General features: G+C 48.9%; 2 protein-coding genes and 1 non-coding gene across 3 annotated transcripts; 2 read left to right on the top strand and 1 right to left on the bottom strand.

Annotated features, from left to right (window-relative positions):
• Window positions 1-755: 755 nt before the first annotated feature.
• Window positions 756-6,759, bottom strand: LHFPL5 (LHFPL tetraspan subfamily member 5). The gene is made up of 3 exons (XM_043449510.1): window positions 6,151-6,759; window positions 1,042-1,400; window positions 756-845 (listed from the first exon to the last, which is right to left on the bottom strand). Exons 1-3 carry the CDS (start codon window positions 6,560-6,562, stop codon window positions 756-758), a joined length of 861 nt encoding a protein of 286 aa, XP_043305445.1. The 5' UTR covers window positions 6,563-6,759.
• An 8,153-nt stretch (window positions 6,760-14,912) lies between these two features.
• LOC122430247 lies at window positions 14,913-15,019 on the top strand. Its single transcript, XR_006266320.1, has one exon. It is a non-coding gene; the product is annotated as a U6 spliceosomal RNA (small nuclear RNA).
• Window positions 15,020-19,167: 4,148 nt separating this feature from the next.
• Window positions 19,168-21,638, top strand: CLPS (colipase). The gene is made up of 3 exons (XM_043450789.1): window positions 19,168-19,333; window positions 20,827-20,949; window positions 21,374-21,638. The coding sequence occupies exons 1-3, from the start codon at window positions 19,250-19,252 to the stop codon at window positions 21,503-21,505; spliced, it is 339 nt and encodes a 112-aa protein (XP_043306724.1). The 5' UTR covers window positions 19,168-19,249; the 3' UTR covers window positions 21,506-21,638.
• The last annotated feature ends 1,489 nt before the right edge of the window (window positions 21,639-23,127 follow it).

Below are 23,127 nucleotides of genomic sequence, written 5' to 3'. Positions count from 1 at the left end.
AACTTTGTTTTTCTTTAAGATTACTTTGGCTATTCCAGGTCTCTTGCATTTCCAAATGACAAGCTGATCCTAAAATCAAGCCTTGGATTTTGATAAAAATTGCATTAAGTCTGTAGACCAGTTTGTGGAGTATTGCCATCTCAACAACATTAAGTCCTCTGATCTATGAACATGGATATTCCCATTTATTTAGGCCTTTAAACATGTTTTTTTCATTTTCACATACAAGTTTTACTTTTTTATTAAATTTATTCCTAAGTATTGTATTCTTTTTGTTGCTATCATAAATGAAATTGTTTTTTTAATGTCATTTTCAGATTGTTCATTGTTAGTGTATACAAATACAGTATATTTTTGTATATTGTTCTTATATTCTGCAACCTTGCTGAAGTTATATATTAGTTTTAATAGTTTTTTAGTGGATTATTTAGGATTTTCCATATACAAAATCATGTCATCTGCTAATAGAGATGGTTTTACTTCCTCTCCAAACCAGATTTCTTTTATTTCTTTTTCTTGCCCAGTTCCCCTGGCTATAATCTCTGGTACAACCTTCAGTAGAAGAGCAGACAGTCTTATCTTATTCCTGAGTACAATCTTGTAAAGTAGGTATTTTTTACAAACGAGGAAAAACCTGCCTCCTACCCCCTAATGAAGGGAAATGAAGCTCAGATGAGGAAACGGATATATGGAGAATCCCAAGGTGACTCTAATCCAAGGGAGCTAGGCTCCCATCACCTGAAGTCCAGGAGCCGTCACATCTGCACCTTCACCTGCTTTTCCTCCTTCCAAAGCAGCTCATCCCTCTGCTCCCCTATTGCTCCTCTCTCCACCAGCAGCCTCCCCTGTTATTCCAAGACCCAGCCTCAGTACTGCCTTCCATGGGAAGGCCACACCTAGCTCCCCGGGCTGGACCAGGGCTCTCTCCCCTGTAAACCCTGAGAGTGCAGGGGGACGCAGGACACCCTTCTATCACAGACAGCCTCTGCCATGTAGGTCTGTCCATGCCTCATCACATGCCAGCCTGCAACCCTCCACTACCCTTGGGCTCTGGGACAGGAGCTGTGTTTGACTGGTCTTGGTGTCCCCACCCTTGGCCAGGGGACACACCTCAGGCAACTGGCAGAGAGGAAGCCTCGGCTCCCTGGGGTGGAGAGAATTACCTTTTCCGTCGGCCTTATAGTCATCAGGGAGCAGCTTGTCCTGACGGTAGCCCAGCACGAAGGCCAAGAAGGAGAGGATGAGAGCGTCTCCAATGCTGAGGATGGCAAGCATGAAGGCCCAGCGGATGGTGCAGTGCCCCAGCGTGTATTTGCCTGTCTGCTCCCCACACATGCGCCGGACCTCACTTGAGTCCCAGCCGTCTGGGTAGACCAGGCAGCCGATCATCAGGCCTGTGGCTGAGGTGGCGGGGGGGGGGGGGGGGGGGGGGGGGGGGGGGGGGGGGGGGGGGGGGCGGGGGGTGCAGATGGTGTCAGGCTAGGGAAGCGCAGTCTGCTCCCTCCCCCTGTGCACTGTGGTCACCTTGCCGCCTCCCTTCCTGAAGTCATCTGCCCCTGGGAGCCATTGGTCAGGGGCGAAGGCTCAGAGCAGGACTTCTCAGCCCCAGGAGGTTCTGCCAGGACACCCTGTAGTCCTGCCAGGCCCTCAGCTGTGCCCCTCACTTTGAACTTGATGAGGCACCGGCTTCAAAGTCCTCCCAAAATCCAATTCCAGCCCAGAGAACTCATCACTCCTAAGATGTAATTTTGTTCAAACCTCAGCATCTCTGAAATAAGTGTAATAACAAAACTTTAGGCTATAACTTGATTAGAAGCTTTTTTTCCTTTTTACAGCACATCGAATAATGATGTCTCCTACAACTCAGGTATTTTAGATTGAGTACAGGAAGTTTTCCAGCCCCATCTCTGGCTGTTTCCTTCATGAACCTTCCATTTAAGCAAATAGGATCTCCACACCTTTACCCACTACAGCACAAGGCAGTTGTCCACACCTCTCTGAATGTGTTTAAAATGTTGATTCCTAGGTCAGGGTTGGGCTCAGGAATCCCTTCTTTAAAAGCAGTCTTCCGGGAGACTCTCTCAACAGGAAAAGCTGGGGAACACTAGGGTAGACTGCCTGGATCTCAAGCCCGGCTCTTCGCTAACCAGCTGCGTGACTTGGAGCAAGCTACGTAAGCTTTTGTGCCTCAGTCTTTTCATCTGTAAATTGAGGATAATAGTACCTGCCTGTTTGGATTCAGTGAGGCTCAAATCAGCTTATACTGGAGAAGTGCTCAGAAGAGTGCCTGACGCACAGTTGGCATTTTCCGAGTGACAGCCTGTGTGCCACGCTGTGCTCTCATTGATTTAGTATCGACAGCCAAGCATTTCTTCTTCCCCACCTCCCCTCCACTTTTCCCACCAAACTTCCACCCCACCTTAGCCACCCAGACAGGTGCATATTCCTGGGATGTGCCCGGGGCAACCTCTGGGACCACCATCAGGCAGACACGGGGCACCTCCCTTATCTGTGCCGCAGTCCCACCCTGGCCCTCCTTTCACAGGACCCGAGGCTCTTTAGCCCCAAAGCTGTGCCCTACTCGGGAGACCCATGGAGAAGCACCTCACAGCACCCAAAGTCACTGCCTGGGGCTCAGCTTGTTCTTGCAAGGAAGGTCAGCAGATCAAACAAAAGCACAGCAAAGTATAAAGATCAATATACCAGATCCTACCTTCCCACCTAGATGAACGCCTGCTTTGTTTTTTTCTAGGAGGAGCTGATTTATTAATACAGACTTCTCTTACAGATCACAAAATACTTTATATACCATTTTTCTGTCAATCCTTACAACAGTTCTGTGAAGTAGACCATGTGTTAATATCCCATTTTACAGACTAGAAAACTGAGGTCCCAGAGAAACCAAGGGAGTTACCCAGTCCTTTCGCTACGGCAGAGCCAAGACCTGCACCCACAACTCCTGACTTTCTTGGCTTCAAAGTTAATTCCCCCAGACTCCCAGACAAACATCTCTCCAAAGAGCTGAATGTATTTAGCGGTGACATTTCAGACTCAGGGACAAACAGGAAGATACTCAGGGTGGTTACCCTAGGGGTGACCCTCCCTGAACCCTTTGATAAAACCTGTGGCCTCCCCTACTTGTGTGATGAGTCCTCTGGTAACTGGCACAGTCCCCTTCTCCTATAGCACCTCCCTATAGTGGTTTCAGAAAAGAGCCCAGGATCTCTGACTTGGAAACAGGTTGTTTCTATGGGTGCCACAGTGCTCTATGAGCACCCCACCCATCCACCTAGTAGGGAGATCCACCCCACTGCAGTGTCTCCGGGCTCTAAACAGAGGCCAGCGTGGTATTCTCAAGCAAGTTTACTTACCATTTCTGACTTCCAGTCTCTTGCTGGAAAAATAAGGATAATACCTGACTCAGAGCAGGGTTATGAGGATTAAATGTGATGAAGTGTTTACTGCAGTGTCTGGTATATGGTAAGTGGCCAGTTAATGTTAGTTGTTGCTATTATTATTGGCACTAAGGTCAGATGGAAGCACCCTCAATGGGTGTCGCTGTCATTAGAGCTGTTCACAAATATTCAAGGAACATAAACGATTATACTTCCTCGCCTCCCTCCCTTGAAGTTGTGTGCAAGTGTGCGTGCATTCTCAGTTGCTCAGTCCAACTCTTTGTGACCCCATGGAGTATAGCCTACCAGGCTCCTCCGTCCATGGAATTTTCCAGGCAAGAATACTGGTGCAGGCTGCCATTTCCTGCTCCAGAGGATTCTCCTGACCCAGGGATCAAACTCATGTCTCCTGCATTGGTAAGCAGATTCTTAACTACTGAGCAACCTGGTAAGTCCCCCTTGATGTTAGGCTAAGTCATAAAGATTCCTTCAGCCAATAAAATGTGAGCAGAGATGCTGTGCACTTTTCCAGGCCAGAGCATTTAACTGCTGTCGGAGACCTTCCAGAGCTCTCTTTCTCTTTGCAGTGATGACAGCCAGATGACAGCTGATGCTCCATCAGCCTGGGCTCTGGAAGGGAACAGTGACAGCAAAACCCTTCACTGATCCTCAACGAGCGTGTACCGTGATCAAGAAATAAACCTTTGTCCTAACCCACGAAGATTTGGGAATTGGGGTATGGCATTCCCACGAAGATGTGGGAATTGGGGATGGGGTGTGGCATCACCCCATCCATCCCTGACTGAAAAAGCTGTTTGGGGTTTTTCACATTTACTGAACACCTACCACATGTCAGGCCTTGTGCAAGATGCATTATAGCATCCCATTCCTGCAAGAACCATGTGATGGGGTACTTCTGCCGTCTTTGACATATGAAGTTACCAGCACTCAGAGAGATGCATAACGTGCTCTACTTGTGTTTTTAGGAGCTGGGACCACCCTCGGCCTACACCTGGCATCCCGAAGCTCAATTAACTTTAAGCAGCAGCTCCTCACTGCCCCACTTTTCCTTCTGCACCCTTCCCTGGTCCTTAATCTTGGCAAGATTAAGCTAACTGGTTTAGGGCTCCTCTAATGGAGGAACCTCTCAGCAGCTGGCTGTGGGACACACCTCCTCCTCATCCCTCCCTTTGCCCCCCCGCCTTTCCCCAGCACCAAAGAATGAAACACAACACCGCCTTTGTTCTCCCCCAACATAAATGTTTCATGGGATGGCACCTGGCCACCTCTGCTATCAGTGTCTTCAGCTCCATGACCCAGACAAGGATCTGACTCAAATGGCCTGGTGATCCCTCCCCCCACCCAGGCCCTCCCAGCACTGCCTGTTCAACAAATGGCTCCTGTTGCAGGAGGTTGGGGGAGTGGGACAGTGCAGAGAATGAGAGAGGGAGGGTGGTGTTTCCAGCATCCCACTGCTCTGGAGGACCAGCTGGCAAGCATGCCAGGGTTCATTCTGCTCCTCTTTGTCACGAAACTGCTAAACCTTCATTCTCCCTTCTCTCTCCCCACTGCCCACCAAGACTTGCCTCATCTCTGCCCCAGCCTCTCCCTCACTGTTTAGAGAGACTACAGAGAAAGGGAGATGGCAGGGGGATTGGGAAAGCAGCTGTGGAACCAGGTCAGTAGCCTGAGTACAAGATTCAGAGTTTGAAGGTTCTGTCTCTCATGACCTGTGTGCCAAAATACAAGGTACCTGCTAGGAGCCTCATCTGTCAAATGGAAGGAAAACCCACCTCACTGGGTCATGATGAGGCACCTCATCTAGTTCTTGGGACTCACTGCTATAATTCTCCTATTTCCTTGGTTGCCAGGTGATCTATTATAGTCTTGGCTAGGTCTTGTCTTCTCTCAGCCCCAGATCCCTCATTTATAGTTGGGGGGAGGACTCTCTAGCTCTCCAGAGCTCCCTCCAACTCTGACTGTCCTAAGTTTATGTGTTTGGTTGTCTGGGATTCAGTTCCCTGTTCCATTCCCCCTGCTAAGGATAACACTGCTTCTCATTCTAACCAGTGATGTCAAGATGATTTCACTCTAGTCTGCAGTCCCCAACAAGGCTCCTGGACATCTCCCTAGTATGGACAGTCTGTATGTGGTGCTTGGAGTGAGGAGGGACCAAGGACTGCAGGACAAGGTCTTATGTGGGCAACCCTTCCTGGGCTCTAGAGGACAGCAGGACCAGCTGACCCCAGAACCCAGATGCCTGTCTATAGCCAGAAGCAGGAAGAGAGGGTCAGAGAAGGCCTTGCCTCTGAACACCACAAGTAGCCACCCATTCCACATAGTTCTAAAAGACCCTACTTCCCTTCCCCACCACAAAATATCACCTCCATTCACTGCCTCAAGTGCTCACACTTGCTGTATCAAGGATGGAAGCCTGGAATTAGGGAACAAAGACCTTCACTCTACCATGAGTGATTTGCTCCTGGGCAAGTCACTTCCCCTCTCTGGACCTCAGTTCCTGATCTGTAAGATGAGAGAGTTGAACCATTTTATCTTTAAGGTCTTTTTGGTCTCAGCCATCCTAAGACTTGTTACTCTTCAGAAGCATCTGAAGAGCACAGAGTACGGCTGGGCTATACAGGACAACAGCTGAGTCAGAGACTCAGCAACTCCAGGGAAGGTGGGATCGTACACCTGCTCCTGTGGCCTTGGGGTGGGGCGAGGGGCTCCCTGCCCTCCCACTATCCCTGCTCACCCGCAGCCAGCTGCATCCACGCACAGATCTTGTAGACAGTGGCTGTGTTGCAGACGAAGAACAGGCTGAAGCAGATGATGGAGCCAATGATGAGGAACATGGCCAAGGCCACAAAGAACATGGCCGTCTTGAAGGCTCTAGAAGGGATAGAGGAGAAGTCCAGCGGGCCACCCTTGCAGATAAGCTCAGAAGACAGCACGTTGCCCACGCAGTAGGAGAAAAGACCAAAGTAGCCCGCCTGGGGCGTGTTGACGCTGTCCCCGATCCAGTAGGGTTGGATGAAGAGCGCCATGACCAGCACGGAGAAGCAGATGGTGAGTGTGCCCCACATCACGCCCACAGCCCTCGAGTTACGCACGTAGTTGGTGTGGTAGATCTTGGCTGCCTCTTGGGCAGGCAGCAACTTCACCATCGTGAGGGCGCTGGGTCCTGGGGTGGGGACTTGTGGGCTGGAAGTGGCTTTGCGAACGGAAGGAGGCCCAGAAGTGGGTCTCCCCCTCAGCCGGGTGTGGGGAGGAGGCTGAGGTCAGGGAGGATGACCTTGGCTTCTCCAGGGGAAGCTTGTCCAGGGGGCTGTGTCCGCTCTGCTTGAGCCCGCCTGCCTCGGGTCTCGTGCCTCCTCAAACCCGCCAGGGTCCAGGGCCTGCGGGCGCCGCCCTGCCCCGCCCCCTTCGCTCGTCCCGGCTCCGCCCCGCTCCCTCCAACGAGAGCGCAGCTTTCAGCACCGTGGCCAGCGCCTCGGGCCCCGCGGCAGAGGAGAACGCAGAGCTGCCGCCCCACCCACTCCTCAAGCCGGCGCCGGGGAATCAGGGCCTTTCTTCACACTCCGCCGCTGGGCTGGCAAGGACCGAAAGGGCGGGGCTGTGGTTGTCACCTTCCTCTCGCTCGGTGTCCTGTCGCCAAACCACTTCTGGAGCGCAGTCCCCATCCATCCCGTCCTTCCCTGGTTCCCTATATGTCCTCCTGGAACCTCCAATCCTTCGGAGGCCAGCAAAGTCTTCTGGGTCACTGGTTTCTCCTCCCTGTATCATTCAGGGGACAATTACTAAGAGCCTTCTGCATACTGAGCCCTATGTTGGAGGCAAGAACCATATACTAAAAAGGACGGGGCTCCTGATCTCAAGGACAGTGAGGTACTTACATATATGTAAATATATATTTGAAATGCAGACTGATAGTGTGATAATAGAACCGACTACACAAAGAACGGTCCTTATGAGGCTTCTCAGATTTTAACATATGCTTTTTGTTCAATACAATGTCTTTCACCTCTTGTGTATGTTTTTGTTGCATATTTCTTTTTTTATTTACTTTTATAAGTGTAGTTGATTTACAATGTTGTGTTAATTTCTGCTGTCACTCAAGGTACATATGTACATTCTTTTTTATCGTCTTTTCCATTATGGTTTATCCCAGGAAATATATATATACATATCTGTATACATATATATATATTTTTTTTAATTTACTTATTTGGCTGCACGGGGTCTTAGTTGAGACACCTGGGATCTTTTCGGTGTGGCACATAGAATCTTTAGTTGCAGCATTCAAGCTCTTTGTTTCATCATGCGGGAGCAGGGATCCAACTCAGGCCCCCTGCATTCAGAGAATGGAGTCTTAGCCACTGGACCACCATGGAAGTCCCTATCCCAGGATATTGAATATAGTTTCCTGTTCTGTACAGTAGGACCTTCTTGTTTTTCCATTCTATATAAATAGTTTGCCTCTAGTAACTCCAAATTCCCAGTCCATCCCTCCTCCTCCACACCCTTGCATATTCCTTCCCCCCCACCTTTTTCAAAATACCTGTATTTTTCCTAAATGTATAGGCAAATTCATGATTAATATACATACATAGGAAAATTCAAGAAAGTTAAATAAAAGAACTCATAACCCAAAAATGGGAGCTAAGGACAAACAAGATCATTTTACAAACATTCACTTCAGCTTTAGATAGACCTGAATTTGAGTCAACCACTTGTTAGCTGACTCAAGTTAGATGGTCAATACCGAAATTATATTGATTATATTCTTTCCAGCCAAAGATGGAGAAGCTCTATACAGTCAGCAAAAACAAAACCAGGAGCTGACTGTGGCTCAGATCATGAACTCCTTATTGCCAAATTCAGACTTAACTTAAAGAAAGTAGGGAAAACCACTAGACCATTCAGGTATGACCTAAATCAAATCCCCTACAATTATACAGTGGAAGTGACAAATAGATTCAAGGGATTAGATCTGACAGAGTGCCTGAAGAACTATGGACAGAGGTTTGTGACATTGTACAGGTGGCAGTGATCAAGACCATACCCATGAAAAGGAAATGCAAAAAGGCAAAATGGTTGTCTAAGGAGGTCTTACAAATAGCTGAGAAAAGAAGAGAAGCTAAAGGCAAAGGAGAAAAGGAAAGATATACCTATTTGAATGCAAAGTTCCAACGAATAGCAAGGAGAGATAAGAAAGCCTTCCTCCGTGATCAATACAAAAAAATAGGGGAAAACAATAGATTGGGAAAGAGCTAGAGATTTCTTCAAGAAAATCAGAGATACCAAGGGAGCATTTCATGCAAAGATGGGCACAATAAAGGACAGAAATGGTATGGACCTAACATACCATTAAGAAGATATTAAGAAGAGATGACAAGAATACACAGAAGAACTATACAAAAAAGATCTTCATGACCCAGATAACCATGACAGTGTGATCACTCATCTAGAGCCAGACATCCAGGAATGCAAAGTCAGTTGGCCTTAGGAAGCATCACTACGAACAAAACTAGTGGAGGTGATGGAATTCCAGCTGAGCTATTTCAAATTCTAAAAGATGATGCTGCGAAAGTGCTGCACTCAATATGCCAGCAAATATGGAAAACTCAGCAGTGACCACAAGACTGGAAAAGGTCAATTTTCATTCTAATCCTAAAGAAAGGCAATGCCAAAGAATGTTCAAACTACCACACAATTGTACTCATCTCACATGCCAGTAAAGTAATGCTCAAACTTCTCCAAACCAGGCTTCAACAGTATGTGAACCATGAACTTCCAAGATGTTCAAGCTGGATTTAGAAAAGCCAGAGGAACCAGAGACAAATTGCCAACACCCATTGGATCATCAAAAAAGCAAGAAAGTTCCAGAAAAACATCTATTTCTGTTTTATTGACTACATCAAAACCTTTGTGTGGATCACAATAAACTTTGGAAAATTCTTCAAGAGATGGATTACCAGACCACCTTACTTGCCTCCTGAGAAACCTATATGCAGGTCAAGAAGCAACAGTTAGAACTGGACATGGAAGAACAGACTGGTTCCAAATAGGAAAAGGAGTACGTCAAGGCTGTATATTGTCACCCTGCTTATTTAACTTATATGCAGAGTACATCATGAGAAACACTGGGCTGGATGAAGCACAAGCTGGAATCAAGATTGCTGGGAGAAATATCAATAACCTCAGATATGCAGATGACACCACCCTTATGGCAGAAATAGAAGAACTAAAGAGGGTCTTGATGCAAGTGAAAGAGAAGAGCAAAATATCTAGCTTAAAACTCAACATTCAAAAAACGAAGATCATGGTATCTAGACCCATCACTTCATGCAAATAGATGGGGAAACAATGGAAACAGTTACAGACTTTATTTTTCTGGGCTCCAAGATCACTGCAGATGGTGACTGCAGCCATGAAATTAAAAGATACTTGCTCCTTGAAAGCAAAGTGATGACCAACCTAGACAGCATATTAAAAAGCAGAGACATTACTTTGCCGACAAAGCCTGTCTAGTCAAAGCTATGGTTTTTCCAGTAGTCATGTATGGATGTAGAGTTGGACTACAAAGAAAGCTGAGCGCTGAAGAATTGATGCTTTTGAACTGTGGTGTTGGCGAAGATTCTTGACAGTTCCTTGGACTGTAAGGAGACCAAACCAGTCAATCCTAAAGGAGATCAGGCCTGAATATTCATTGGAAGGAGTGATGCTAAAGCTGAAACTCCAATCCTTTGGCCACCTGATGTGAAAGATTAACTCATTGGAAAAACCCCGATGCTGGGAAAGATTGAAGGCAGGAGGAGAAGGGGACAACAAAGGATGAGATGGTTGGATGGCATCACTGACTCGATGGATGTGAGTTTGAGCAAGCTCCGGGAGCTGGTGATGGACAGGGAGGCCTGGCGTGCTGCAGTCCACGGGGTCGCGAAGAGTCGGACACGGCTGAGGGACTGAACAGAACTTGAACTTGTTAACTGAGGGTTTAGCTTCCTGAGCCTCAGTTTATCATCTATAAGATGAGTATGATAATAGTATCTATCACATATAGGTTAGGTAAAATAACATATGGAAAATGTTTAACCCAGGGCTTCACATATAAAAATACTCAAAAATGGTTATTATTATTACTATCTCTGTTAACATTTTGGTGTATTCCCCTCCTTCTGGACATACTGCTTTATACAGTTGGATAATAATGTATATGCATTTGTGCTCAGTCGTGGTCAACTTTTTGTGACCCCATGAACTATATAGCCTGTAAGGTTCCTCTGTTCATGGGATTTTCCAGACAAGAATACTGGAGTGGGTTGCCATTTCCTTCTCCAGTTTACATTTAGTATCCAATTATTTTCATTTAGCATTTCACCATCAATGTTTTCTCACATTACTAGTTTTTCAAAAACGTGATCTTTAATCTTTATATAATTGTTTAATTATTCTCCTCCTTGGGAGTATTTCGACAGTTTCCCATTTTTTACTATTAAAAAGAACCCTGCCTTAAGCATATTATGCTGTTAACCTGTGTTTCCTCTTAAATTTCTTCAGTTTTGTGACCAGTCCTCACTGTCAGATTGAAAGTTCAACAAGGCATGACCTGTATCTCCACCATCGTGCTGGGAGCTTCTCCAGAGTAGGGGCTGTATGCTCCCCGCTTCAGAAAGGGCACTAACCTGGGGCCAGGCTCTTCAGGACTAGTGGACACCTTTTGGCCTGATCAGCAGAACTTCCCCTGCCTTTGAGAGAAGCCTCTCCTGCTTTCTGAGGTCCTGGTGAGACAGCCATCACAGGGCACATAGACCCTAGAGACAGAACTGAGTGTGGGACCCAAGCTAGGCTATCAGCCTCCACTTAGGGAATCTGAATGGTGGTGGATTAAAATGAGGGAAAATGGTGTTGTTAAGTCAAGCCTTGGCCACATCCTCAACAGATAATCCATGACCTCCTGCTACCAGGAGCTTCAGAGCCACCTGATACCTGTGCCCATCTAAGGTGGCCTTGTTCCTTCAATTCTGTGACCCACTCACTATCTTTCCACTTCCTTCCTTTTTGCTTTTATGGGCTAGAGTAGGTTTTGGCTGTTGGTACCAAAGAGCCCTAACCTGATCCAAAATACTAGCACCAACAAAGGGGTTTCAGGCCCAGACTTCAGACAAAAGGCTTTGAGATCCCTGTTTATGTCTGGAGTTGGGAAAACAGCAGCCCATGGAACAGAGAGGAGAAACAGCTAGTCAGATTATCAGCCGTGAACTCTAGGGATCATGAGCCATCTGAGGGTCAAGTTCTGGGGAACTGCGTAGCTTTGGCTACAGACAGATTTAAAGGTAAGGGAGAAATCAGGAACATAGAGTGGGACAGGTGCTTATAATGGCAGTGAATAATGTCAAGCAAGATAATAATGTCAAGCTCAGTTGTTTAGAATAAAATGAATTTCAAGACCTTTAGGTGTTATGGTTTGAAGAATCCATTGCCTTCTGCAAGAGGGCATGAAAGTGAAAGTGAAGTCACTCAATCATGCCTGACTCTTTGGGACCCCGTGGACAGTAGCCTACCAGGCTCCTCTGTCCATGGGATTTTCGAGGCAAGAGTACTGGAGAGGGTTGCCATTTCCTTCTCTAGGAGATCTTCCCAACCGAGGGATTGAACCCAGGTCTCCCGCTTTGTAGGCAGACACTTTACCATCTGAGCTACCAGGGAAGTCAAGAGGGCATAGGACCTTTAAAATAAGATTCAGGAATGTGAAAGGACTGAACTTCAAGGCCTTGAACCCATCTCGTGTTCCTGAACATTCAGCTCACCTCAAGAACTGGTAGAATCCTCACCTTGGCCCCCTGAGCCTTAAGCTAAAGGGGTATATACTAGGAAGAGCTAAGCCAACGCCCCTGGTGCTCCCTCTCACTTTCCAAATAATAAATCAAAAACAGTATTATGGGGCTTTCTGGTGGCTCAGTGGTAAAGAATCCTCCTGCCAATGCAGGAAACGCAAGAGACTCGGGTTCGATCCCTGGGTCAGGAAGATCCCCTGGAGTAGGAAATGGCACCCTACTCCAGTATTCTTGCCTGGAAAATTCCATGGGTAGAGGAGCCTGGCGGGCTACAGTCCATGAGGTTGCAAGAGTTGGACACGACTGAGCGACTGAGCATGGATGCACACACAAGCTGCATGTTGAGATGTGACTGTGACCAAATTAGAGAGGTGATATCACACAGACATCCCGGCTTAGCGCTGGGGCAATGACTGATGAAACACTGGGCCATCTCCCTAGCGTCTTACAGACGATGGTTGTGATGTGTGTGAGAGGAACACTAGCAAGACGTGGGGACCATGAATATGGGGGAACAAAGGGTTCACGTGGTTGTTGACCAGTGAAGGGAGGGACCATGCTGAGAGAACAGAGCGCGGATTTCAGCAGGGCCAGAAGGATAAGGTGGGACAAGGACATGTTCAGAGAAGCTACTGAGAGCCCAGGAGATCAGAAAGACCCCTCCCCTAATTCTTAAATCCATATAAGCTTCACTCCATACTCGGTCCAATCTGGTCAGGAGAATGGGGTGGAAAGGGGAATCCTAAAAGCTGAGTACCAAATTTTAAAAAGAGTGGTAATTTGAAACTCAGTAAATGTCTCATTTTCTTCCCTCATCTAAATAAAATGGATACTGGATGATTGGTGTAAATTTAAAAGTTAAAATTATTGCACATCCCAGTTTGGGTTTGTTTTTTTTTGGCCGAACTGCTGCATGGCTTGTGGGAGCCTTGTTCCCCAACCAGGGAGCAAACCCATGTCCCCTGCATCGGAAATGCAGAATCATAGCCACTGGACCACCAGAGAAGTTATAACTTGAGCATGCCTGTTAGGGGAAAAAAGGTGATCTGTGAGTTAGGCAGCCACAAGTGGAATGGAGGGTGTATCTACTGTTCATGTGCGCCCAGAACACTTTCCCTTTGGTAACAAAAATGTGCTCTCTGTTTGAAGCACTGCCCCTGCCTGTTCTTGAGGTCCAGGTGGGGCTGTCTGCCTCAGGGCCCTGACCGGTGCAGATCATGGGTAGCGGGCTGGAATACTCAAATTAAGTCAACCTGAGTCTCTCGTGGGGACTCTGACTCTTGAGTGGATTCCTTACCTGCTCCCCATGTGACTCCACATTGTCACACATCTGACCTTGGTCCGGAGCTATGAGCCCCTTCCCAGAATTGAGATGTCTGTGTTCATGGCTTAAGCAAAGGGAATGCATTATTTGGGGGTCAGGGGGCGGTGTTTCGGGTACCACAGGGGCAGGAGTACCATGGCAGCAGCCATGGGAAGGGTGTGCGTGTGTGCACGACACGTCTGTGTAACAAGGCCTGGAAATCCATCAGGAAGTCGAGGCACGGCAGCCGCTGCTTCTCCCCAAATGGCGAATCCATTCTTCCTCCCCTCTGCAGACCACTTTCTCCATTTCTTCATCAACACAGCAGAAAACTCCCTTCCTGGGCCTCCCTAGTTTCATGTTTCAGATCAGCTCGAAGGCGAGCTGTTGGGCACAAACCTACCACCCAGGAAAGTGCCTTGGGTCAGATATTCATTCCTTGTCTAATTCATCCGGTGGTGAGGAGCAAAGATGGGCTCATTTACAAACGTGGCTGCCAAAAGCCCACTTCTGTGTGTCTGGGGTGGACACACCCCAGAAAGTGGAGAAAGTGGACTGGGTGACACCCAAGAGGAGTTTGCCACATCTCTGGGTCTGCAGCTGCTGTGCCCCAAACCCTCAGTGGGAGGCAAGGCACCACCCATCCCCACTCTCCCAGGTGGTAAGACTTGATCGGGAGAATGCTGCTCCTTTTCTGTTTGTTTTTTAATTGAGGTACAGTATCTACATTACATACAGTAAAGTACCAAAACCTTAAGTACACGGCTAGATGGATTTTTACATGTGTTACCAATAGCCCAGATGAAGATTTAGAACAATTCCACTCTAGAGGCTTACTCCCTCCGGACCCCCTTCCCAGTCAACATCCTCCCAGGGATAAACCCTGCAGAATTTTACCATCAAAGGTTAGGTTTTGATTTATTTATTTGTGGCTGTGCTGAGATCTTCATGACCCAGATAATCACGATGGTGTGATCACTCACCTAGAGCCAGACATCCTGGAATGTGAAGTCAAGTGGGCCTTAGGAAGCATCACTACGAACAAAGCTAGTGGATGTGATGGAATTCCAGTTGAGCTATTTCAAATCCTGAAAGATGATGCTGTAAAAGTGCTGCACTCAATATGCCAGGAAATTTGGAAAACTCAACAGTGGCCACAGGATTGGAAAAGCTCAGTTTTCATTCCAATCCCAAAGAAAGGCAATGCCAAAGAATGCTCAAACTACCGCACAATTGCACTCACATCACACGCTAGTAAAGTAATGCTCAAAATTCTCCAAGCCAGGCTTCAGCAATACGTGAACCGTGAATTTCCAGACGTTCAAGCTGGTTTTAGAAAAGGCAGAGGAACCAGAGATCAAATTGCCAACATCCGTGCTCACTTCGGCAGCACACATACTAAAATTGGAATGATACAGAGAAGATTAGCATGGCTCCCGCGCAAAGATAACACACAAATTCGTGAAGCATTCCATACTTTTATACACAATGGAATATTACTCAGCCATTAAAAAGAATTCATTTGAATCAGTTCTAATGAGATGGATGAAACTGGAGCCCATTATACAGAGTGGAGTAAGCCAGAAAGATAAAGACCAATACAGTATACTAACGCATATATATGGAATTTTAAAAGATGGTAACGATAACCCTATATGCAAGACAGAAAAAGAGACACAGATGTACAGAACAGACTTTTGGACTCTGTGGAAGAAGGCGAGGGTGGGATGATCTGAGAGAACAGCATTGAAACAAGTAGACTATCAAGGGTGAAACAGATCACCAGCCCAGGTTGGATGCATGAGACAAGTGCTCAGGGCTGGTGCACTGGGAAGACCCAGAGGGATGGGATGGGGAGGAAGGTGGGAGGAGGGATCGGGATGGGGAACACATGTAAATCCATGGCTGATTCATGTCAATGTATGGCAAAAACCACTACAATATTGTAAAGTAATTAGCCTCCAACTAATAAAAAAAAAGTTTAAAAAAATTGCCACATCTGCTGGATCATCAAAAAAGCAAGAGAGTTCCAGAAAAACATCTCTATCTGCTTTATTGACTATGCCAAAGCCTTTGACTGTGTGGATCACCATAAACTGTGGAAAATTCTGAAAAAAGATGGGAATACCAGACCACCTGACCTGCCTCTTGAGAAACCTATATGTAGGTCAGGAAGCAACAGTTAGAACTGGACATGGAACAACAGACTGGTTCCAAATAGGAAAAGGAGTACGTCAAGGCTATATATTGTCACCCTGCTTATTTAACTTCTATGCAGAGTACATCATGAGAAACGCTGGGCTGGATGAAGCACAAGCTGGAATCAAGATTGCCGGGAGAAATATCAATAATCTCAGATATGCAGATGACACCACCCTTATGGCAGAAAGTGAAGAGGAACTAAAGAGCCTCTTGATGAAAGTGAAAGAGGAGAGTGAAAAAGTTGGCTTAAAGCTCAACATTCAGAAAACTATGATCATGGCATCTGGTCCCATCACTTCATGGCAAGTAGATGGGGAAACAGTGGAAACAGTGTCAGACTTTATTTTGGGGGGCTCCAAAATCACTACAGATGGTGATTGCAGCCATGAAATTAAAAGATACTTACTCCTTGGAAGGAAAGTTATGACCAACCTAGATAGCATATTGAAAAGCAGAGACATTACTTTGCCACCAAAGGTCCGTCTAGTCAAGGCTATGGTTTTTCCAGTGGTCATGTATTGATGTGAGAGTTGGACTGTAAAGAAAGCTGAGCATTGAAGAATTGATGCTTTTGAACTGTGGTGTTGGAGAAGGCTCTTGAGAGTCCCTTGGACTACAAAGAGATCCAACCAGTCCATCCTAAAGGAGATCAGTCCTGGGTGTTCATTGGAAGGACTGAAGCTGAAGCTGGAACTGTAGTACTTTGGCCACCTCACGCGAAGAGTTGACTCATTGGAAAAGGCCCTGATGCTGGGAGGGATTGGGGGCAGGAGGAGAAGGGGACAACAGAGGATGAGATGGCTGGATGGCATCACCGACTCGATGGGCATGAGTTTGAGTAATCTCCGGGAGTTGGTGATGGACAGGGAGGCCTGGCGTGCTGCGATTCATGGGGTCGCAAAGAGTCGGACATGAGTGAGCGACTGAACTGAACTGTGCTGGGTCTTTACTGCTGTGTGGACTTTTCTCTAGTTGTGGCGAGCAGGGGCTACTCTCCAGTTGCAGTACGTGGGCTTCTCATTGCAGTGGCTCCTCTTGTTGCAATGGCTTCTCATTGCAGTGGCTCTAGGGCAGATGGGCTCAATAGTTGCAGCTCCCAAGCTTTAGAGCATAGGCTCAGTAGGTGTGGCAAACAGGTTTAGCTGTTCCACGGCATGTAGGATCTTCCCAGACCAGGGATCAAACTCAAGTCTCCTGCATTGGCAGGAAGACTTTCTACCACTGAAATACCTGGGAAGCCCCAGCATAGGTTAGTTTTGCCTCTTCTTGAATCTCATGTAGATGGAATCAAACAGCCTGTGTTCTTTTGTCCATGGGCTTTCTCATCCAATATTATGGTGGATTTCTTTCTTAAAGCTGATATATTTATTTGGCTGTGCTGGGTCTTAGTTGCAGCACTTGGGATCTTCCATCTTCATTACAGCATGTGGAATCTTTTAGCTATGGCATGTGGGATCTATTTCCCTGAGCAGAGGTCGAACACAGTCCCCCTGCATTGGGAGTGCAGAGTCTTAGCCCCTGGACCACCAGGGAAGTCCCTCATTCAACATTATGTATGTGAGAGAAACACATATGATTGCACATGGGAATCAGAAATCGATTGTTTTTTGAAGGGGAAAAAGCCAAAGCAAGACACTCTTTAGACTGGGGAAGGGGTGGTTAGACCATATGAGGTTTGGGTACAAAAAAGTCCTTAACTACTTCTTGCTTGTATTTTGGAAGCACAATCATTATCAAAGTTCTTTTTGCTGTATTCGTTTGGGATGGAAAAAACTGCATTCTTTCACCTCTGGAAAGGCCGTGACCTGCTGGCAATACGAGGACTGATGCATTTTGATAGAAAGAGCTCTTTGGTTCCAGTTCCTTCCCCAGCCTCCTCATCTTGACTTGGAAGAAGAACAGTGCGGTGGAGAAGGGCCAGGATAAGCTCATGGGGAAAAGTGGTTGAAAACAGTGAGCTCCGAAAAAAAAAAAAAATAAGAGAAGACAGTGTTTCTTTCATCAGTGGCATCTCCAGGTCTCTGGAAGTGGGTGGGCTTCTCTCATTTTGAGGATCTCCTGGCTGGTTCCTCCAGCGCCTCCTCTCTAGGCCACCGTCAGGGCTATAAGGGTGAAGGGTCGCTATGTTGGCTGGACACCCCTCATGTGTCAGGCACTTCCGTGGGGTTTCACATACACTGTCCTATTCAATCCTGACCTTACTAAGAGCCATTGACCTCTTTGCCTCGATAAGAAAACTGAGGTTCATGGAGATTACAAGTTTAAATAACCTGTTCAAGTTCGTGTAGCTGGTTATGGTGAGTTTTGAAGTCAGATCTGTCTGGATAAAGGCAACCCAGTCTGGGGCCTCCCCAAGTTGGCCGTCTTCCACTTCCTGGGGTGAGGAAGGGGTGCTCTGCTACAGTGGCCAGCCCTCCAGGGAAAGCCGCTCCGTCCCGCACCTGAGCACACTCAGGCAGCTGTGCCCTTCCCAGCCTTCACCCCGGGCCAGCAGAGGCCAGAGGGACCTTTTCATCATCAGCCAGGACTAACAACTGCTCAGGCACACACGTGGCCTTGGGTAGGGGAAGAGGCGAGTGGAAGAGGCGAAGCTTTAATGAAAGGGGCCAGTCTTTGATGCCTGTTGCAGATATTAAGTGAAGTGGAAAGGAACCAGGAGAGCTGTTGGAGAAGGACTTCCTGGGAGTCCCTGAATCACTCCTGCAGGCGTCCCCCGGTGGGACAGTGGGATGGTGGGACACCCAGAACGGGACTCCCAGAGCGAGGCGGTACCCCCCTGCCAGCGGCCACAGAGCCGGTCAGCCCCAGAGGCCTGGGCCTGCCGGAAAAGCCCAAGGGGGCCTGGGACCCCGCCTACCCTGAGCCTGATACTCCCAGATACCTGGGTTTGGGTGGGGTCAAAAGCAGGGCTCAGACTGGGGTGAGGCAAGAGAGGGGTCTAGGAAGGAAAGTTAAAGGAGGTGCTCACACTCTAGGTATCTCTGTTGCCTCACCCAAGTCCCAGCCCTGCCAGGGAGCTCAAGGCACCAGAGGTGAATAACAGCAGTGAACAGGCACTGCAGCTAACATGCACTGCTCATATGCGGAGCCCTGTTCCAGGCTATGGGTATTTCGTGTATAACATGTTAAATCACTTAACGCTGACAACTCTTATCAGTTGACAGATAAGGAGACTGAAACAGAACTGGTAACTTGCCCAGCTAATAACTCCTACAGGCAAAGGTGCCCCTGAGTCCCCTCTCTTAGCCAGGCCGCCACGTCACACCACCCCCAACACACACACACAAACAAGGTTCGGGTGCCAGGTGGCACCCAGTAGCTTATCAGGACCCCAGCCCAGCAGGCTGGCCACAGCTGGGCCTCTGCCCACGGCAAGCCCTGCGGGACTGGGAAGGTGGGTCACATGTGCACGAGGCCTCTTTTATAGCCCCACCGCCCCCTCTGGCTCCGTCTTTTGCCACCTGACCTGACCTGCCGGCTGCGACCTACACCAGCTGTGCCCACTCATCATGGAGAAGGTCCTTGTCCTTCTGCTCGTCGCCCTCGCGGTAGCCTATGCGGTTCCCGACCCCCGGGGAATCATAATCAACCTGGTAAGAGGGTCTTCCAGGCAGGAGGCATCTGGGTCCCCATGTGGGATATTTTTTAAGCTTGGCTTTTTGACCCCTGGTGGGTCCGCTGCCCAAGAGCTGGGAGGTAAGACATCTCTTCCTTGACTGCCCACCCCTTCTCTCCCTTGCCCCTTCCCCAGGGCCCCAGAGAAGGCTGATCAGCATGGAGCGTGCTCAGAGCATGGTTCAACCTGGCTGAGGGAACTTGATAAAAATCCAGAGCAGAACTCCCTGGAGGTCCAGTGGTTAGGACTCCACACTTTCACTCCCGAGGGCACAGGTTCAATCCCTGGTTGGAGAACTAAGATCCCACGAGCCATTAAGTAAAGCAAGAGAAAAGAAAAACCCAGAGTGTTGGGCTCTCATCCTGGAAACCCTGACTCAGAAGATCCAGTAGTTTAAAAAGTTTCCCTGTGATTCTGGCTTCTGACCTAGTCCAGCTCTAAATGCCTCAGGACTGCTTACTTATTTAGTCCTTGTAAGAACCACATGGGGCTTCGCAAGTGGTGCCGGTGGTAAAGAACCCGCCTGCCAATGCAGGAGATGTATGAGACGCAGGTTCGATCCCTGGGTTGGGAAGACCCCCTGGAGGAGGGCATGGCAACCCACTCCAGTATTCTTGCCTGGAGAATCCCATGGACAGAGGAGCCTGGTGGGCTACAGTCCATGGGGTCTCAAAGAGTCAGACACGACTGAAGCGACACAGCGTGTGCACACATGCACGTGTGCACGTGTGCGTACACACACACAAGAGCCACGTGAGATAGGTACTATTATGATCAATCCTGTCTCCACATGGGAAGCTGACTTAGAGGAAGGTGAAGTCACCTGCCTGAGGTCACACAGCTGGAAAGCCTTGATCAGAGACTGGCGACCAGCTGGCAGGCTCCAGAGCCAGGCTCTCCACACTGTCCACGTGGCCTGTCCACAAGAGGGCACTGCAAGAGCCCTTCGGGTTAGGAACCCAGTTCACAGGTCCTTAACTCAGGGCCAGGCATGGGTTCAGAGGGGCTGGGAAGCCTCTGAGATTGCCTGTAAGAATCTGTGGAGGGAGGATTTTCCCGGGAAATGGTCCTCAACTTTCACAGGCTCCTCGAAGGACTGGGGGACCCAGAGAGGCTTGGAGACCCCGTTTGGGGGCCACAGGCGACCATTCCAGATGTGAACACTGAGGCATAGAGGGGGGCAGCGACTGGTCCAGGGTCACCCAGGGAGCTGGTAGCACAGCAAGTCCGAGGAGTTGGGTGTCCTGTCCCCACTCAGGGCTACTTTAATGATGCCACACTGTCCGCTTCTCACATGGGCGGGTCAGGGGGTCCGGGTGGGCAGAGGCCTCGAGCCCCAGGGGTTGGATTCCTTCATACCAGCCCGCCATGGTGGGAGGCCCTGTCGGCAGCAGCGGTTGGTGAGTTGGGGGTCTGCGTGGACAGGGGACCTAAGGGAGGGCGCTGGGCTGACCGGCTGCCCCCTGGCAGGATGACGGCGAGCTCTGCCTGAACAGTGCCCAATGCAACAGCAAGTGCTGCCACCGGGAAGACGGGCTGAGCCTGGCCCGCTGCGCACCCAAGGCCCGCGAGAACAGCGAGTGCTCTGCCTTTGTGAGTGCCGGGGGGCGGGGTAGGGGGGCGGAGACGGCTGTGGGGGTACAGCTCAGTGAGCGGAGGGCCCTCGAGGCTTGCGTGTGCGCTCAGGGAAGAGGGTCAGTCCGGACACAGAATGCTGGAGGTGAAGGGAGGTCAGCACCCTTCAAAGCCCTTTCCCATCCCATCCCGTCTCCTGAGCCTCACAACTGACCCATGACATGGGTCATGGACATGGGTGTTAACCCTATTCATGGATGGGTAAACGGAGGCTCCCCAGAGAGATCGAGTTAGTAAGAGCAAGCGAGCCTCACAGTGGAGACCAGAACCCAGGTCATCCAAGCCCACAGAGCCCCCCGCACCGCCCCCCATGGAGGCAGGAAGGAGAAGCGCCATCTGGGGCAGGTGGCCCCCACAGTCTGTGACCCCCCTGTTTCTGCAGACACTCTATGGGGTTTACTACAAGTGTCCCTGTGAGCGGGGCCTGACCTGCGATGTCGACAAGACCATCGTGGGCTCCATCACCAACACCAACTTCGGCGTCTGCCTTGATCTCGGACGTGCCGCAGAGTAAGCGAGCTCACCCCGGCCAGCACACCCCAGGACGCTCCTCCACCAGGCCCCGCCCCTGGCTGGCCACCGCCTTGACTGGCGCCTCCACCTTCTAACTGGGTTCTTGGCAATTAAAGCCCCTCTTGCAAACCTTCCCCAGTCACCTGGATACCCTTGCTGAGTCAGCGTCTTCCTTGATGTTACATCAAGCTTCTTGCACCATCAGGTGTTATCTGAAAAGGAGGAATATGTCGGGGGGCCAAATAGAACAAGGCTGACAGGCTGGAGACAAGATTGTGAAACAAGCCCAGTCAGGCTGGGAACCTCTCTGTTTCTAAGGAGCATCACAGCTCCCTGGGAGGCCCTCCTTGCCCCTCAAGTTCTCAGGCAGGCAGGCAGACATGTGCACACGTGCACACACGCACACACACTCATCTCTGGTGGGGTGTTATAATGGCCCATATTCTTCACCCTGCATCAAAACTTACCAGTCCCTTCTGGCCAAACTCAGCGGTGACAGCTAGCTGACACCATCTGTGTTAAAGAGTCAGATCACTCATAATCGCTGCGGGCTTACTCTGTGGCCAGCAAATTCTGACGGTGGCCCTGGGAAGGAGAATTCATTGTCTCCACTTTATAGATAAAAGAAACTAAGGTTCAGAGATGTTAAGTAACTTGCTCAATGTTACGTAATTAGAAAAAGTTGGCACTAAATCCACCCAACTCCACCCCCAACCCTTTCTACGATTTCCTGCTCTTTCCTGGTTACTCACACTGAGACAAATGGGTGGAACTTAAAGGAAAGGGCTTCCCTGGTAAAGAAACTGCCTGCAAATGCAGGAGACCAGGGTTCGATCCCTCGGTCAGGAAGATCCCCTGGAGAAGGGAATGGCAAACCACTCCAGTGTTCTTGACTGGAGAATCCCATGGACAGAGGAGCCTGGTGTGCCACAGTCCATGGGGGTCACAAAGAGTCAGGCATGACTGAGTGACTATCACTTTCACTTTCAAAAGGAATTTAGTTTTGACTTAATATAAAAACCGTATACCCGCTGGAGCCATCAAACCTGGGCTTCCTTAGAGAGTCTTGAGATGCTAGGCACTGATGTGCAACTGGAAGGTCAGTGACCCTCGGTGGCGATGCTGGAGAGGAGATTCACATAAACAGGGGAGGGTGAACTAAATGAATTAGATGCTCTACCCGACCCAGGATTCTGTAGTTCTGGGATAATGAATCCTCAAGAGGAACAATTAGGTTTAGGATTTAAGACTGGATTCAGCTGTAAGTAACAAAAACCCAAGTAATTATGGCACAAACAAAGGGGGCATGTATTTCTCAGGCGTGAAGAAGTCTGGAGATGGAAGTGTTGGCATGTGTTTGGGTGCTAGCTCCTCTCGGCAAACGCCTTCACTGGGGCTCCTAACATCAGATCCTCTCACCATGTGCTAAGTGAGCAAGCCTGGGGACAGAAGCTGGGTGGGGGAGGGGGTAAGGACAGAGTGCCTCTCCCAGGGTACCTTCTTATCTTCCCCTAATACTTCCAGGCTGACGTCTCCATATCTCCACAGCTACAGCTGGGTCACCTGACCACCGCTAGCTGCAAGGGAGGCTGGAAAAGCAAGTATTGGGCAAAGAGAATGGGA

The sequence above is a fragment of the Cervus canadensis genome, chromosome 28 (genome assembly GCF_019320065.1).
Source record: "Cervus canadensis isolate Bull #8, Minnesota chromosome 28, ASM1932006v1, whole genome shotgun sequence".
Classification (NCBI taxonomy): Eukaryota; Metazoa; Chordata; class Mammalia; order Artiodactyla; family Cervidae; genus Cervus; species Cervus canadensis.
Note: the sequence above shows the minus strand (reverse complement) of the source record. Positions and strands in the feature narration are given on the sequence as shown.